General features: G+C 47.3%; 1 protein-coding gene across 1 annotated transcript in view; it reads left to right on the forward strand.

The window, feature by feature from the left end:
* Nucleotides 1–3,088: 3,088 nt before the first annotated feature.
* Nucleotides 3,089–18,870, forward strand: part of CACNB2 (calcium voltage-gated channel auxiliary subunit beta 2) — a gene marked incomplete at both ends in the record, with an annotated part of 215,370 nt that continues 199,588 nt past the window's right edge. The window contains one exon of the mRNA XM_080717077.1: nt 3,089–3,136. Within this exon, the coding sequence (XP_080573203.1) occupies nt 3,089–3,136 (48 nt within the window). The remainder of the gene's footprint in view (nt 3,137–18,870) is intronic.

Here is an 18,870-nt window from a genome sequence, read left to right on the forward strand (position 1 = left end):
ACCTACTATTTCAGCTTCATGAGAGAATAGAGTCACACAGCCATCCAGGCTGCAAGGAGGCTGGGATATTTGTCTTAGCCCAACAGGCTATTAAATAATGAACGGAAAGTGGCTCCAACTACCTTTGTCATACCCTCTCTGTATTTTTATGTATCAGTTAAAGATTAACTTTAAAAGGCTAAAAAGAGCCAGGCATGGTGGTGCTCGCGGCTGAGACAAAGGACCGCAGGTCTGGAGACAGCCTCGGCAAGTAGTAAGACTCTTATCAACCTAGCAAAACCCTGTTTCCAAATAAAAAATAAGCTGGGTATGGGGGTGCACGCTTGTAATCCCCGCGCTTGGGAGGCAGAGACAGGAGGATCACGCAGCTGCGCTGGCTTACAGACCCTGTTTCCAAATAAAAATATGAAATAGGTCTGGGAGTGTAGCCCGGAGGTAGAAGGGTTTCCAGGAACCCCAGTACCACCAATAAAATAAAATAAAATAAAATAAAATAAAATAAATAAAATAGGGCTGGGGATGTAGCTCAAAGGTAGACTGCCTCTGGTTCAATCTCCAGAACCACAACAATAACAACAACAATGCTAAGAAAAAAGCAGATCCAGGTGCTAGAGACACACAGATAAAGACCAACTAGGGGAAACTAAGTCAGTGTGAAGCCTTAGCACACGCCCCTCTGTGTGACTATAACAGGATGTTTTAATCTGTGTGCATCCTGTCTCGTATAAACAGAATGAGTTCGGTCTACCTCTGTGTGAGCCGCGGGTCTGCATTTGCTGCCCGTTTTCTGGGCCCTTGCTCCTCCACCTTCCCCAGGCCCCTGCACAGTGCCCGCCTTTGCACAGCCTTCAGTGCCCCTCCAGGGGGCGAGGCGCGGCCTCCTCCTGCCTGCTGCACCTGAGCTCCGACTTCTCTTTCCCCTGTTGCGCCATGCACCCTAGAAGAAGCGCGGACTGTGCTGGGTGTTCATGTCCCGGCACCTTAGCTCAGCAGATAGGTGCTCGATGTATGTCTGCCCACCCCATCAGCTGGTGTTTGAAGTGCTCCCATGGATTCTTGAATGACAGGGTGGGCGGAATCTCTAATAAACGGGGGACGCTCTTTCATATCGTGTTTAAAAATATCATAGTTAATGGAAGTTAAGTGAATTCCAAGTCAAATTCAGAATCATAAAAGGATCAATCATTGCCCAGGGTTTTCCTCTTGCTCTGACTTTGGGCTAATTTTTATTCTTTATTTCTAGTTATTCCCCTAAATGTGTCAATGAAGGGAAATTAAGAAGAAAAAAAAACACCTGAATTTGAATTCTTGTTTTCTTCTATTTTACCATAGTGCTCATTAAAGTTTCTTTTAAAGAATCAAACAAGTCCTGCCTACTATATCCTGTATGCTCCCCAAAAAGTTCAGTTTTTCCTAGGACTTTATTATTCAAAAACCAATTTGCAGTATAATTCAGAAAATTCATTTTACTTTAGGCTTCTAATTAAATTACAAAAGTTTATTTTTCTCTGTAGTCTATTATTTCCCTTTTAGAACTTCAGAAACATGGTGGATTAATAAGTACGTGATACATTTATATAATTTTCAGACTGTAAATTAAGTAAATTATACACTGTAAATTATACTGTCGCTATAATACTTACAGACAAAACAACCATTTGGGTCCTCGATTACTTTATTGGTCCAATTAATGCTGGGGTTTTTTCAGTTCTAATTGTCTCTAACATGATTAATAATAATATAGAGTTGTTACGTTAAATCACAGTTTTTAAGAAAACACTGTCAAATGTTAAGAATTAATGGGCTCTTATTTTCTCCCGCCCTAAAGAGCATCATGGTGGTTGATCCTAACCTACGAAGCATGGAATCATTAACCTGCTTTCTTAAGTGGCGACTCTTTGGAGTGACTTGGGTGTGGAGGCAAACGGATCAATATCTGTAGCGCACAAGGTTATACGATTCATTGCTCATTAGAAGAGTTGGTATCATTAAATTAATAGTTGAGTCCCCTTTGGCTCAGTGACTCATCTTTTTAGGTGTGACACGTACGAGATGTTTCAGGAAGAATGCTAGGAGCGGCTCAGTCTCTGAAAGCTCCACTTTTAGAGAATGATATAAATAATAGCTTAAAAGGAATATTGACCTGCAAGCTTGGAAGGCAGCCTTTTCTTCACTGATTGTGCCTAAATCATAAGTGATACATTACCTAATTAGTGAGATCTGACTCTGATCAAATTAACTTGCCAGGGTTTTATGTTTATTTAACATGCCTCAATATAGAAAATGAATATTCAGTATTTGACACTGATCGTAAACAAACAATAGAAAACCCGAGTAGGTGTGAGGGTGGAGAGTCGGTCCTGGGGCCACTGCAAGGAGCCTTCTTCCAGCTCATGGAAATGCAAACTGCAGGAAGAGCGTCTCAACTGGACGCCGGTTCTGTGGTCCTGGGAATCTGCTGTGAATTAAAGTCTAGACTCAGTCACTTCTCAGGGTAAAGGGAGGAGGGAGAACCAGCAAATCAGACATGCCCAGGCGGTTCCAGAGGCAACCCTGAGTCAAGGGTGTGCTGCCAGCCTGCATCGTGAGGAAGGCAGGCAGTGAGCCCGGCAGAGCAGCCAGCGCATCCTCAGGAGCCGCACATCAGCCCGGCGGGCCCGGCCGCTCCTCTCCGGGCAGTCCACTGCAGGGGCCTGAAATGCCCAGCTCTCTGCGGTGAGCAAATCTCCCGACCTGAGCATGGCTACGTGGCTGAGGAACTCTGCCATGTGGACGGTCATGGCCACGTGTTGGCAACAGTTTGGGGAGAGAAACGCTACTTTCTGTAGATTTCTGCTACAGGCGACCCCGCCAAGATCTTAAACTCCCCGGGGGTGGGAGGGGGAGATAAACAAGGAGAACAAAGTTTTGGCGTGCCTGCAGGACCAGTGGTTTCTGCAGGAACTACCCGAGAGGCGGACGCTACAGCTGGTCTGCCATGCCTCTTACCTGGGAGTAGAAGGTGGGAGAAATGGACAGCGTCTGCGAGGAGGAGACCAGGCGCCGCGCAGCTAGGTGAAGCCACACGCCGACTGCCGACTGCCCCTTCATGCAGTGCTGCGGGCTGGTACATCGCCGGCGAGTACGGGTGTCCTCTGTAAGTTTCTGTGGCTGTACCGTTGTGGCTAGGAGCTGAAAATCCTATCTGTGTCTGTCTGGTGCATGCTGACTCTCTCCAATGTTGTAATCCCTTTGCTGAGCCAAACAGATGATCAGTCATTGGTACCATGAGTTTTCAAAGACACCTGGGTGAGGTCTGCAGGAGATGCTGAGGGTTTTTTCCCCAGAGAGGTTTTCTGTGTATCTTCTGTGTCACGTTACTTTAACAAGGTTGGAAATGACTGGCATTGAGACTGATTTGAGAAGTCCATTGTGTCGGATGTCTGTGTCAGCTGGAACCAGTTGCTACACTCTTTTCGTGGAGTAACGTTGTTTTCCTCTTTGAATCATGGCAGGGGGGGCGGGGATGCCTGAGTTGCATGCCATCGGGGTTTGTCAAATTAAAGAGAGCCACAGAGGCTAGTGTGAAATCCTGTTTTGAGCAGTCTCCGAGAAAGAGTGGATGATAATTGTGTATGCGTGTTACAGCTGTGGCAGCAACGCCAAGCACTTACCGCAGCCTGTCATCCTCTGACTGTGTCACCAAAATAGCCCTTATTTCGTGGACCTGCCGTGTTTTGCAAAATGGCTGTCTGAGTATTAACTTCTACAAGGCAGGCTCACGCAAGCACCGAAGTCTCACTACTTAACACGATTGGAGGCCGATTGAAATGCCCCGAGCGGGGCCGTCAGGCTGGAGGGAGCTCTTGCTTGTTTCTCTGACTCCTTTCCTGTGCAGATGCCTCGTTAGCGGGGAGTGATCTGAAAGCAGGCTCACGCAGGCTGGGCAGACTGCAGCAGTGAATTGCTGAACGGCAGTGTGAGATTCCTGGCTGCAAAGCAAATAGAAAATCGACAAAGAAAGCTAAACAATTCTTACGGGATACGGTAGAGAAATCTGTGACCTTGGAAAAATTGGCCAGCGGAAGAGATGTATGTGAGACTTCCAGGACAGACAAGGTCAAGACCTGCTATGAGCAAAATCAGAAAGTGAGAGGCCAGGGGAGGGGAGGCGGGAAGGAGTGACTCTATGTGTATCAGATCTTAAAGGCAAACCTAATTTTATTATCTACCTGAAAGCTCCTTTAAAGGCGTTTCGGAAGTGGTGTATATTTGGCGCCCTGAATGCAACAGTTGACATGTCCAGAGTAAATGTGCCAGCTAGTAGTCAGATTCTAACAGACCACGTCTGCAAGGATGGATGGGTATTTTTCCCAGTAGAAATACTTATTGCTTTTAATAAGATTTGTGAATTTGCGTGGTGAACTTTGAATTTGTAAAATTGCCCACATAGAGAAAATCTTCCATTACAAACAAAAGCAATTTGCAATTTAAAATCCATGTTTTTATGGAGTGAGGAAAACTAAGGATTCTACATCACTTTCCATGTTTCTTTCTACTCACACAGTGAGTGAGAAGAAACCTGTGAGTACGCATGTCTGCTATAGAGAGAATTTCCGAGATGCAGCCTCAGAGCAATAATCTGCACCCTGCTTAGCGCGTCTTGTGTCAAGCACACAAGTCCCGAGAGAGTCAGCGTGGCCGGAATTTGTGGCATCGCGGCTGCAAAGTGCAGAGGTGTGGTTCACCCACCAAGCCCGCCAAACTTTTTTACCCTGTACTTCGACTAAAGAATCACAAAATTATAGCACAAATCAACTTTAAGGATAAAGGAAATGCATACAGCTCAGTCCCTAGGAGATCTTCCTGTATTTTAGAGCATCGTGCCTAGTCTCCAACCCACCTGTGGCTGGCCGGTCCTGTCTTCTTTGACGGATCAGTGTGTTGGTCTCATTTTCCTTATCGAGGACCGACTCAGAGCCACAGGTATGTGAAGTCTGAAACACAGTCCGTTTCCTCGGAGGAAAAGAATCCACTAAGTGTCCACGAGTGAGCGAGACCTTATTTGCCTGCAGAGCCGCCGGCGCTGGGGCGGCCCGTTGAGCAGCCAGGTCCTCCGCAGGTGCGAGGCAGCCCGGACCCCAGTGTGCGAGGCTGTCCTGCGGTCCCTCCTCAAATCTCTGGTTAATTGGGGGGATGATAACGCAGATCATATCAGTACAGACTCCAAAAATGGCATGCACGTGTGTATCGGATGCCTGACTATGGGATATGACACAGCAAGTAAGACATGAGTCAGACGATGTGTTTGCAGTCATCTGCTCAACGGCCCCTGTACCACGGAGGTCCCGTGCGGTGACCGTGCCTGCGCACATGGTTGTCCGGGTTTGCATGAGTACGCGTGGGGATGTTTGCACAACGAAAGCCTGCTAATGCTGCCTTTCTCCGACAGCACCCCTGTTTCTAAGTGCTGCACATGTGTGTGCGTGCGTCTCCGTCCTCCAGGAGCTCTCTTACCTGGTTTCCAGTATGACAGTTTCCTTCAGGATCCTCCTACGCCCACATTGTCTTTCAGAGAGATGGGGACCTTACGTGGGTTTTATAAAACTTTTGTGCACGTGACCCGATTCTTCACTTCCAGGTTTTGACTGTTTGAAGTGGGCGATCTTCTCGGGTCCCCTCCCCACCTGTTCAGTGTCGGGTTCACGCTCTCGAGTTGTTATGCGAGCAGGCCTGAGCCCGTCTTTCCCCCTCAGGCTCAGCGCAGACGTACGCCTCTCTTCTTGAAGTTCCCTTTTCCTTTTTAGATGTGTCATTCTTTTGTTTTCCCTTAACAGTCATTCTTTAGAACCCAGCTTGATTTTTATTTATTCTTAATATGCTTTGGTTGGTGCGTCACAGTTTCCCATCATAACGTAACTCGTGTTGACAGTGACCCGGCCCCGCTCTCTCCTGTCCCCTCCTCATACAGGGTTCTGAGATTGCCACTGGAACTCTGACCCGGGGGCACAACGCGGGTGGCAGAAACTCCTTCGTGGGTCCTCACGCTTCCCCGTCCCTTCTTCTAGGCCACCTCCCTGGCTCCACTGGAGTTTCTCCTCCGTTCTCCAGAGTCCCTCTGGTCTCCTGACTACTCCCTAGTGGTTACTCCTAGGACAGAGCGCGTGCGGCCCTTCGCGTTGCGTGACGGGCTCATCTCACTCACTAGAATGTTCTCTGAGTCCGTCCATTTTCCTGCAAATGACATAATTTTGTTCTTTATTGCTGAGTAGAAGAATCCAGCTTTTATCTTAGAAGTGAATTGTATGTTGAACTCATCATCTTGCTCTTGTATTAAATTACATGAAAATCTATTAACTGAATAATAGCTTTAGATCTTGAGGAGGAGGGGTACTAGAAATAGAACCCAGGTACCTCAGAGATTTACCCTCGGCCCTATTTTATTTTTATTTTGAAGCAGGTTCTACCTAATTTGCTGAGGGCCTCGCTAAGTTGCCGAGGCTGGCCGCGAACCTGCAATCCTTCTTTCTCAGCCTCCCAAGTACTGAGGTTACAGGCATGTGATGTCACACCTGGCTGATATTCTTAAATTTAAAAGGATACATAAACAAAACAAATTCGGTGTGCAAGATGAGCCTGGTGGCGCACGCCTGTAATCCCAGTACGTGGGAGGCTGAGACAGGAGGGTCACAGGTTCGCAGCCAGCCGCAGCTACTTAGTGAGGCCCTCTGCACCTTAGTGAGACCCTGTTTTAAAATAAAGGGCTGGGGATGTAGCTCAGAGGTAGAATACTCCAGGGTTCCATCCCAGGTACCACAATACAAAGAAATTCTGTGTGCATTTTTGTAAAACACTTCTTTAAAACACCAACGTTTGTATACTTTAAGGAGAGAGGATTCATCTCTTTTTGCTGCACTTTTTATTTCAGTACGGCTGGCCTCCAGATCCAGGGTTCTACACATGTGAATGGGGCCAACTGAAGGTGAAAAGTATCTGAACAAACAATTGAGTCTGTATCGAAGCTGCGCGTACATCTTTATTCTTTAGCATGGGCAATGTGCACGGTACTAGGTGCACCTTAGAGACAATGTAAAGCATACAGGAAGATGTGCGCAGGGTGCATGCAAGCACTGTACCACGTTACAGGGAGACTCAAGCAACCCTTAGACTTTGCAAGCCGTGAGCAGTCTTGGAGCCAACCCTCTGTGGACACGGAGAGACCGGCGGTTAGAAGCCCCCTTACCTGAAATGCTCGGGACCAGGAATGGTGGCGATTCCTGAGATTTTTGGATTTGGGAACTTTACTGGGCGTGCATTCCTAACCTAGAACTCCAAGTCTAAAATGCTTCAAAAATCGAAAACAGCTTAAAAGATGAGGGAAGCTCAGCGCGGAAAGGCAAGGACTCTCCTGTGAGTCTGAGGCGTGCTCGCAAAGCGAAGCCTCCTCTGTGACCAGCACCCACGCCGAGGCACCGGGGCGGCCCGCACCCTCCGCCTGGGCCGCGGCCGCACCTCCCCCCAGGACGCTCATCCGACCTCGAGCACCACGGGCTGCTTTTTCCTTTCTCTCCTTTTCTCCACCTCAAACCACGCGTCTTTTCATTTATGAAGTCATGCCCTGGCACATAGGTGTAGCTTCCTCAGCCTCGGGGCTGTATACTATTCCGTTATGTGACTAAACCATGGTTTAATTCTCCACTGTATTGTTGATGGGCATGTGGGCAGCTTACAGGTTGGGGCATTTTATAAATAGTTCTGTTAAAAAAAAAAAGCTGTGACATGAATTTTTATATACGCACTTATGGAAGAAGTAAATCTAGAAATTGCCAAGTCATAGGATATACTATCCATATATTCAGTTGAAGCTGATTCTGGTAGACAGCTTTCCAAACATTCAGTCAACAAACCCTCCCACCACGGGGCGCAGCCGGGCGCGGCGTCCCTGTCGCGGCCCAGCCAGTCCGACAGGTGCGCAGTGGTACCTGGGGCTGGTGTTGCTTTGCACGTCCCTGAGGACTAAGGGAGCCCGCCCCTTCACATAGCTAATGACCTCGGCCTCCCGTCCTCGTGGACAGACCGTCTGTCCTTGTGACTTTGACTCTTTTTCTTTGCAGCTGTTCAAGTCTCCGGTTGCTTTTTCTATTAGGTTCTGTGTCTCTTGAGGAAATTTTATTCAAAAAAGAACTGATACGGGGGAAAGCAACTGGTAACCAGCAATCCTAGGTGACAGAGGGAGAGCCGCAGAGGCCGCTGGGGTGTGGAGCCAGACCGGACCTGGGCTTGGTCTTGACTTTCTTTTTTGTGCTGTTTGGGATTGAACCCAGGGGCAGTCTACCTCTGAGCTACACTCACAGTTATATTTTATTTTTTATTCTGAAACAGGGTCTCAGTACATTATGGAGTCTCAGTGTATAGCTGAGGCTGTCCTCTAACCTGTGGTCCTCCTGTCTCAGCCTCCCACGTACTGGGATTACAAGCGTGCACCACCATGCCTGGCTGGGTTTTGAATCTTGATGGTGTATAATCTGATCCTATATAACCAGGATAACAGTAAAACTTTGAAGGTTTGTTTTGAGAGTTAAGATGAAACAATGTTTGTGATTAGCTACTTATCTCCTGATACTTAGTTATTTTTTTAAATGGTGAGATAAAGGAGCGAAGGTATCAGAGATGGCAGAGGGAAAGCTCTCAGCTTGGTTGCTGTCTGTGGTTGTTCTGTCAATACTAAAATACGGGAGAATCACAGCTTCAGCAACTTGGTGAGACCCTCCCCTCAGTAACTTAGCGGGACCCTGTTTCAAAATAAAAAGGGCTGGGAATTTCACTCGGAGGTAAAATACCCCTGGGTTTAATCCCCGGTACCAATAAAACAAAAATCTTGAGTTTTCTTAAATGAGTTAATGGGAACTTAGTCCATAAATTACTAATCTCTCATAACACTGCCTTTACTGCGTGATGTGTGTGTGTGTGCGTGCGTGTGCGTGTGTGTGTGTGTGTGTGTGTGTGTGTGTTACTGGAGATCGAACCCAGGTACGTTCTTCCTCTGAACTACTCCCCAGCCCTATTTTTATTTTTTGTTTGGAAACAGGGTCTCGCTAGGTTGCTGCGAGTTTCCGTAAGTTGCTGAGGCTGGCCTCGAACTTCGGAGGCTGAGACAGGAGAATCACAGTTTGTGGCCAAATTGGTGAGGACCTTCGTAACTTAGGGAGACCCTGTTTCAAAACAAAAGAATAAAACAGGGCTGGGGGTGTAGCTCAGAAGTAGAATACCCCGGGTTCGGTCCCAAATGACAGACAGACAGACACACACACACACACACACACACACACACACACACACACACTGTATAGTAGAAATGCTACTTAACAATTGAATGGGTTTAGAGCTTTGCATTTTGCCCCGAGCCTAGCTTCCCCTATATCATGATATGTCACTGACAGAGAATAAAACAGGTGAAGTTTCCTGTGAACTTTAGGAGCCCAGAGTGGGGACTTGGACTTGAGCCCACCCCAGGCCTCCCGGCTGTGTGTGCAGAGGGGGCTGCGGTGGGTGCCCGGCCTCCCGGCTGCCTCCCGGGCCCTCTGCACATCCTGGTCACCGTCCTCCTCCTCCGCCCAGGAGGTTTCACATGTGCATCACAGTGGACGCTGAGAGGGGACCAGGCCGCGCACACTGGGAAGCAAGGCCGGCCGCCGTCACTGCGCCTCCTTCCTCTCCCGTGCCTTGGGCACTCTAGCAGAATCTGTGAATAAATGTGAAAACCCCGGGCGCAGGATAAGCGCTCAAGGGAGAAGTATCTTAACTCTGCTGAGCAGCGGCCATTGCTGTAGAAGCAGGCATGCGCTGTCCTCAGAAGAGCTCTGCAAGCCAGGCACGGTGACCTATGTCTGCGATCCCAGGACCTGGGAAGCTGAGACGGGAGGATCACAGGTTCAAGGCCAGCCTCAGCAGGCTCTCAGTAACTGAGTGAGATCTTGTTTCAAGATAAAAAATAAAATAGGGCTGCGAGTGTAGCTCAGAGGTAGAATGCCCCTGGGTTCCACCCCCTGTTAAAAAAGAAAAGAAAAGAAAGACAAAGGAGAGGAGAGGAGAGGAGAGGAGAGGAGAGGAGAGGAGAGGAGAGGAAGCGGTCCACACCTCGTCATGGCTTACCTTAGTGATCTCCTCCCTCTTCCTCACCGTTGTTCCCAGGTGCCAGTAAGAATCCCTGGCCCCGACACACTCTCAAGACTTACTTGTTGAGTAAATATAAGACTAATGCTGGCGAAATATTACCAAAGTATTTATGTACTATCGCCCTCCGTTCTCATTTGTCATTATAATATGAAGCAGTCTCCTCCTCCACTTCTTCCTCCTCTCCTCTTCTCTCTCTCTCTCTCTCTCTCTCTCTCTCTCTCTCTCTCTGCAATTCATTTTATGCTGCTGTGTAAATAAGCACATACAACTCTGTGGCATTATACAGTTAAATTCCTTGGTGTTGTCAATTTGTTTAAAGTAAAAGAGAAATGTCGTGGGTAGAGTTTGAAACAATGGAGTCAATTTACATCTGGTGGGCTATTTTTACTGCTCGGAGTAATCTGTGTATTTCTTTTGAAGACTGAAAGCTAGGACCACCTTATTTACTCCTCGCAGGCGCTATTCAAGTTTAAGAGATTTCCTTCTGATCCGAGTGATGGAGTTCACTAAAGACCACAAACCAACTTTATTTTAAAGCAGTGGTTGCAAAGTAGGTAAAGATGTCAAATAACCAAACCAAATTTTGAAATATCTTAAGCATGGCCATTTGAAAACAAAACCAGCAGATTCTCTATAGAAAGCCCTGCATTAAAGGCATTGGCAGCTACATATCCTGGGATCCGCACAAACCCTCCGCAGGCGCACCACCTGCCTGCCGCTCGGGCCCAGCCCCGCGGGGCGGCCTTTGTGCGCTGGTGCGGCCGGGGCTGCAGGCTGACCTTTCTGCTGAATAGGCCCCGTCCCAGCTGCCCGCCATTGTTCTCCCTCCTGGTACTGAGTCCAGGTAACAATGTTCTGTTGGGCTTGAATCCTCTCACATGGCGCTTGGTTTGTGTTGACTGGGGTTTCCCTCTTGCACTTTTAGGACCTCTCTCTCCATTCTCCTCCCCACTATGGCAGAGAATAAATAATTGATGGCATCTCCTCGGATTCCCAAGCGATCCTGAACAAAGAGGGCGAGGGATAAGGCAGCTCACCTTTGTGCTTCTCCCCTTTTTTGTGGGAGGAGAGGTGATGGTCTCAGCGAGTCTGTGAAACGTTCCCAGTGTCTTCTTGCATCTTTAAGGGAGCTGACTTGTCGCATGAGTCATTTTTCCATTTATTGGGGCCAAAAGATGGTGAAGCGAAATGATGGTTATTCAAAGGGTGGGTCATAGTCTCTTTCCTACAGAGGAGTGGGAGCCAGGTGTGGCGGCACACGCCTGTAATCAATCCCAGGGCTTGGGAGGCTGAGACGGGAGGATCGCAGGATCCGGACCAGTCTTGGCAACTTAACAGGACTCTCAGCAACCTAGCAAGACCTTGCTTCAAAACAAACAAAGGGTTGGGAGTGTAGCTCAGAGGAAGGATGGCCCTGGGCTCAATCTCTAGTACCAAAATAAAAGCAAAACTCAGATGAGTGGGCCGTGGTGCCATGAGAATGGAGGCTTTTTAAGAATTTTCAAGGATCAGATATAGTTCAAAACGAGTCTACTTGGAGGGTCTTGGATCGCTCCCTTTCCCCTTCTCCTGAAGTTACATGCCGCTAGGTTAATAATGCCCCTCCAGAGCTTTGCAGAGCGTAGATAAGGCAGGCTATTTAGTGGCATGCGTAGAAATCACTTCTTTTTATTTTAAAATATGGACTTCATTGCAGGCTTACAGCAATGTTTTTTGGTGTATTCTTTAGATCAATAACATTAGAATTCCTATAGATGTTTGTAGAAAAATAATTTTAAATGCAGATTTCTGGGAACCATCCCAGACCCACAGAGTGTGACTCTCAGAGATGGTTCCTGAACGTTTTGTTTTTGATATTTTCTCAGTGTGATTTTTATGCACCCCTTTTTATTTCTTTTTTCTTTTTTTCTCTTCTTTCTTTCTTTCTTTCTTTCTTTCTTTCTTTCTTTCTTTCTTTCTTTCTTTCTTTTGTACTGTAAATTGAACACAAGGACATTTACCTCAGAGCAAATCCCCCAGCCCTTCTTATCTTTCATTTTGAATAGGATCCTGCCAGGTGACCGAGGCTCTCCGCTGAAGTGCTGAGGTGGCCTCGCCTCGGCCTCTCAAGTACTGGAGTTGCAGGCGCCGCCACCTCCCTGGCTGTGGACAGCTGTCTGCCGCGTCCACTGGCCAATAGACCTGAGAAAAGAGAGCAGATCTGGAAGTCCAGATGAGGGCGGCGCTGAGCTCGCGGTGCTGGGACCCGTGGTTGGCCCTCTGGGGTCTGTCCTGGGAGATGAGTCAGCCCACCCCAGGCCAACTGTGTCAAGTCCCTCCAGGGTCAAATTCCTGGTAGAGCTGGGTGCACACTTAGAATCCCAGTGACTGGGAGGCTGAGACTGGAGGATCGCAGATTCGAAGCCAGCCCCAGCTACTTAGTGAGTCCCTTCACAATTTAGTGAGACCTTGTTTCAAAATAAAGAATAAAAAATAGGGCTGGAGTGTAGCTCGAAGGTAGAATGCCCCTGGGTTCCATCCCCAGTATTGCAAAAAAGTTTTCTGGGAGAGAGGATCCCAGTGACCTGCTGTCTCCCCAGTCTTGAATACAGTGTAGGAAGATAACTTTCCAAGGGGAAATTTAAGTGTCCTTTCCAGAGAAAGAGAAATAGATGCTGGATACACACACTTACACACACACTAATGTTCTTTGTGTCTATGTAAAGCACTAGAACACGGTGAGCCTGGTCTACGATGAGGGTATGGTGGGGCACACCGTCATTTTAGCACTTGAGAGGTTGAGATAGGAAGATTGTGGGTTCAGAGTTGGCTTCAGTTACTTAGTGAGGCTCTCAGCAACTTGGCGAGGCCCTGCTCACAAACCAGAAGTGAAACAGGGCTGTGGGTGGAGCTTGGAGGTACAGTGTCTCTAGGTTCACCCCACACTGCCAAAACCGTGGCTGAGCTTAGAAAGTGAACCTCGAGCACACTGAAGGGTAGCAAAGCTGATACTTCTCAGTTATGTAAACAGAGATGGAGGAAGAGGTCAGTAATAACGATGGAGCTTGCGAGAAAAATCCAGAAATGCCTTTCCAGTGGAATCGGTGGCCAGGAACACGGTGAGATATTTGAATTGAGTAGCTCGTGAAATGACAGTAAAGATTTTATTCGGACATCCTATAGACATTAGCAATCGATTGATTTGCAATATTGAATTGTGTGAGGGGTTTACAGGACAGAGTCAATGGTTAGACAGCCCTTCGAAGAGCCTTGTGGTAAAAGACCTAAGATATCACAGATTCCTTGAGTCCTTCCCAGGCTCAGCCTTCCTTGCTAGCGCCCATCATTTGTGGCTCCTTGTTGGAACCGTGGACGTGAGCGGGCTCCGCTCTCGGGGAGATCGAGATGAACAATTAGGATTTCTCAATTTTTTTTTTTTTTGGTGTGTGTATTTATATATGTTACTGGGAATTGAAACCAGGGGCATTCTACTTTCAAGCTACACCCTCAGCCCAATTTATTTTTATTTTGAAACAAGAACTAAGTTGGTGACTTTTTATTTTATATTTTGTTTGACAGAGGATCTCTTGCCGGGCCTGGTGGCCCACACCTATAATCCCTGTACTTGGGAGGCTGAGACAGAAGGATCACAGGTTCGAGGACAGATTCAGCAAATAGGGAGACTTGCATCACCCTAGCAAGACCCTGTTTCCAGATAAATAAAACCAGGCTGGAGGAAGAACTCGAAGGTAGACTACCTCTGGGTTCAACCCCCAGTAAAGAAAAAGAAAGAAAGAAAGAAAGAGAGAAAGAAAAGTGAGATAGAGAAAGAGACTCACCAGGCTGCTGGCTGCTGACATTCTGGGTCCAAGATTACTAAGGCTGTTAATCTTCCTGTCTCATCCCCACAAGTACTGGGATTGCAGATATATGCCACCATACCCAGCTGGGATTTCTTATATCCAGAAAGTTCTACTCCGTGGGGCCCTCCTAACCTCGTACTGTGAAATCATCATAGACGTCTCAGAGAGAAATAGCGTACCCTGCCGGGGGTGTGGTTGAGCGCCACTCTAAGCCCTGTTGGCAGTTTCCCTCACATCAGGGTTAACTTGCCTCAAATAAACCGACCTGCCCACTTACTTTGGTGAAAATAAATTTTAGTCTTAAAAATATCAGAGAAGAGGCAGAAGGCATCTGATGTAGAAAAGGATAAGAAAGATATTTTACAAATTGATTCAAAATATGACTATCATATTAGCTACCCCTTTTCCCCCCTGAAAGAACAGTGAAGCTGGTTGTGGCGGGGCGGTGCACACCTGCAATCCCAGTCCTTGGGAGGCTGAGGCAGGAGGATCGCAGGTTGGAGGCCGATTTTCCAATTTAGTGAGACCCTAATCTAGTTAGTAAGACTCTGTTTCAAAGCAAAAATAATTTTAAAAACGGCTGAGGCCATAGCTTGGAGGTAGAACACCTCACGGTTCAATCTCAAGTATCAAAAAAAAAAAAGTGAGAATTTCTTAAAAAGTGATTTAACAGCTTGCAAAAAGTTTGCTGAATTACAGTTCAGATCTGCGCAGGCACAGCCGGGTGTGGTGGCGCACCCCATGCTTGAGAGGTGGAGACAGGAGGATTGCGCAGGTTCGAAGCCAGCCGTGCCGGCTTAAGAGACCCTATTTAAAAAGAAAAGAAAATAGGTCTGGGAGTGTAGCCCAGAGGTAGCTTCCAGGAACCCCAGCACCACCAAAAAAAAAAAAAAAAAAAGAAAAGAAAAAAACAGATCTGCGCAGGCAGCAACACACATAGTCCCTGAAACTTACCATCTTGTACCAAGGACTCTTTTTTTCTGGCTTTTCACCTTTTTTGTCCCGGGTGATTTATTGCACTGTTTTTGATAACTCCAGCCACGACTGGCAGTCCATCCGGATCAGAGAATCCGCTTTTGAGAGACACGGGTCTGGGCTCCTCCCCCTCGCGCTCACTGGAGGACGCGGCGGCACGGTGGCTTTTGTCAGAGCCGCTTGGGTGGCCCGTGCTCACCTGTTTTTCCAAGCCCTGGATGGTCGTGGGCTTCCCCGGGCATTTTATACAGTCACTGAGTGAGCCCAGGCCTCACGGGGCCTGCTCTGCCCCCCGACTCTCTGGAGAACACAGCAGCCCGTCGGGTCCTCACACCTGCACCTACAATTGGATTTTAGGCCGCAGGCATTCCTTAACTGCCAGACCTCTGATGCGGCAGGTGCAAGTACTCATGAGCAGTGTAAATACTATCTTTCAGCTCCGTGTAGCGGCCTACCCCTGTAACCCCAATACTTGGGAGGCTGAGACAGGAGGGTCACAGGCTGGGGGGCCAACCTCAGCAATTTAGCAAGACCCCATTTCAAAAAAAGAAAAGTTCTGGAGGTGTGTCGCTGGAAGGTAGTATCCCCAATGCTAAGTTAATTAATTAATTACATAATACTAGATTTCAGAGTTCATTTCCAAACATTGCCCTGGACCTGCCAGTACTTTACAGCTGTCTTCATGAAGTACAAAGTTAGCTTCCATAGCTCAAGAGGCTGAAGACTCTTGTACTTGTGTGTGTGCGTGTGTGTGCGTGCTTGTGGTACTGGGGATGGGACCCAGGGGTGCTTACCTCTGAGCTATACCCCAACCCTATTTTATTCTCTTACTTTGAAACAGGGTCTCACTAAGTTGAGGAGGGCCTCACTAAGTAGCTGAGGCTGGCCACGAACCTATGATCCTCCTGTCTCAGCCTCCCCAGTACTAAGATTACAAGCACATGCCACCACTCCCAGCTCAACATTATTTTTTTTAATATTAGCTTCTAGGATCCTCCTGTCTCAACCTCCCACATACTGGGATTATAGGCATGTATCACCAGGCCCGGCTCATTATTTTTTTTTTAATATTTATTGCCTTTGAATCCTGAATCAGTCATTCTGATGCAGCAGGTCACATGGGAAGTTGCGAGCCAGTTTTCTAAAACTAGCTCCAACATAATATGGTTATTTACACGCAAAATTTTGGCCCTATTTAGAAACTGATATTTTCTTACTAACACATAAAGATTTCTATACCGTTATATCTAAATAGAAGAAGAAGACTGTTCGTATATTGTGGTTACTACATGGATTCATTTAAAACCTAGTCATAGCTAGGCATGATGGTGCACACCTATAATCCCAGGATTTGGGAGGCTCAGAGAGGCGTATCACAGGTTCTCAGACAGCCTCAGCTAATTAGGCTCTGTTTTAAATTAAAAAGAATAAATTAGAGCCAAGGGTCTAACTAAGAGGTATGAATGCCCCTGGGTTCCATCTCTAGTAACACACACACACACACACACACACACACACACACACACACACATACACACACACTGTAAAATAGGTCTGAGAGTGTAGCTCGGAGGTAGAATGCCCATGGGTTCAATCCCTGATACCACAAAGAAAAAACAACAACAAAACCCCCAAATCCTAGACCTGCTGCGCACACATTGTAATGAGAGACGTAGAATTTGGTTTAAATCTTGATGTGGTGATAGTAAGAAGCTGCCCTGGTCGACGGTGTACATCTGTGTGGGTGTGGAGAGAGATGCTTGTGTAAGAAAGCCTCTGGGCGCCAGGGTCATGGGGCACGAAGGAGGACCGCCGGGCAGGGCTGCCCTCTTACAGATCCCCAAAGCGACCTGATCAAGGGATGAGAAAAGTCCCAGAAATAGCTACCAGGGTCCACACAAGAAAATGGACCATAAGCATGGCACTCCTAATTTTTTTTTCAATTTTTACTCATAAAATGCATATTTAGACCAAAAATTTACTAGTTAGTAAGTGAAATGAGATAAAAATGGCTTGTCAAAAATAGTCCTTCTGCTTTTTACAACAAATACTGGGTTAATTGGTCCCTGAAAATATAGCTGTGTTTGTTTGGCTTTTCTCTAACCGCTTGTAAGTCGTGGTTGATTTTGAAGGCGTTGGGAATCCTATGAGTCCTCACTATACATTCCCATGCCTTTCTTGTCAAGGACATTTTAATTTAGTTGGTTGGCCAAATTAATCAAACCTGAAAGGAAATGGCTGTCTTTTTTGAAAGCCGTCCCAGAACTGATGAGACAAACGGTTCTCTTCTTCCTGGAAGAAGTTCAGGAGCCCTCCTCCCGACCTCCCTCCCCATCCCTTCTCCTCGCTACCTGAGCCAGGAAAGGCCTTGGTGACTGTAATTAATAGAGTGGACTCCTTCCAAGGAGACAGGAGGTGGTTAACCCTTGCTCACGAAGCCGCTGCCTTGGGACCCCGTCTGTGCCCTGGCCCCCGCGGGGTCGCTGCCGTGTGCCCTCTGGAAGTTCACTTGGCGAGTTATCCTACGATTTCACCAGCGGCGTTCGTATCTGATGTGGCGCAGTCGTGTCTATGAAAGTGGCTCTTGGCCTGGAGCAGTTCGTAACCCAACAAGGGTCAGCACTGAGTTGATCAATCATCGTAAGAACTGAGCGCCGGGAAATGTCCAAGTCGGCCGGAATGGATGCGGAGCTCCTCAGAGTCGCTGGTACTGACAGACCTGGCTGGAGTTGAACAAAGCAACGTCCGGCCCGAGAGGACTAATGCTGACCGCCGTTCCAAATCCGCAGCGCTAGCCGTCTGTAACCCGTGCGTTTCGGAAGCCCTATCCATTGGGTTCATCCATGTTTCCATTATATTCATGAGAATTTCGGAGAAACAAGCACGCATTGCTAATTGGCCTCGTTCAAAGCTGCGCACACATGTGGATGGGTTTTGAACAGACCTAATTCGACTGTAAATATTAATACCGTATATTTCGCCTCATGCCTTCATTTGAATTATAGTATGAGTTACATTTATGAGAATCATAAGCTGGGACTAATGGCGCACGCCTGTAATCACAGTAGTCGAGAGGTTGAGACAGGACGATTACAGGTGTGAAACCAGCCTCAGCGACCTAGCAATATCCTGTTTCAAAACAAAAAATAAAAAGGGTCGGGTTTCTAGTTTGGAGGTAGAATACCTCTGGGGTTCAAGCCCCAGTATCAAAAGAAAAAACAAAGAATCATAATGAGCCACAAGCATTTATTAAGTGCTTGCTGTGTACCAGGTGCGTATCCCGAGTGTTTTATGTACCCTCGTGGAACCCTTAAAACACACGGGCACTATAAAATTCTGTTCTTCTGGAGATGGAAAGGAGCGAAGAGGCCGTGAAAGGCTATACAGTGAGTACGTGCTGGAGCCGAAATTGGAATGTGGTCCTGAGTTCTACTACTGATTCATACATGTAGGCCCTGCTGGGCTCAGGGCCTTCTGTGCATGGCAGAAAACGTGTTCTCCTTGAGTGGACAAATTCGGGAGAGGAGGAGGCAGCTTTTCCTGTTTCGCTTCATCCTTTGGCCGAGGACCATGGGCGGTGCGCAGGCTGCACGCCCGTGTGACAGCCACGCTCCCGCCCCTTGCCTGCAGTCACCTTCACCGACCACAAGAACCTCTCCCAAATCAAGGGCCTTTCTCAAATAAAGTGCATGGCTTTATCTGAGTCTGACTTTAGCTGTATAAAGTAGAAGTGCGAATTCATCACCTCCCCTTAAAAAAGAGAAATCCAAGACTCAAATAGGTTTATTTGGTGGGGATTGGACCGGGGGCGCTTTACCTCTGAGCGATCTCTCTAGCCCTATTTTATTATTTTTGTTTTTATTCTACTTATTTAATTTATTGTGGTACAGGGGATTGA

Source organism: Muscardinus avellanarius (genome assembly GCF_963383645.1).
Source record: "Muscardinus avellanarius genome assembly, chromosome: 20".
NCBI classification, from domain to species: domain Eukaryota; kingdom Metazoa; phylum Chordata; class Mammalia; order Rodentia; family Gliridae; genus Muscardinus; species Muscardinus avellanarius.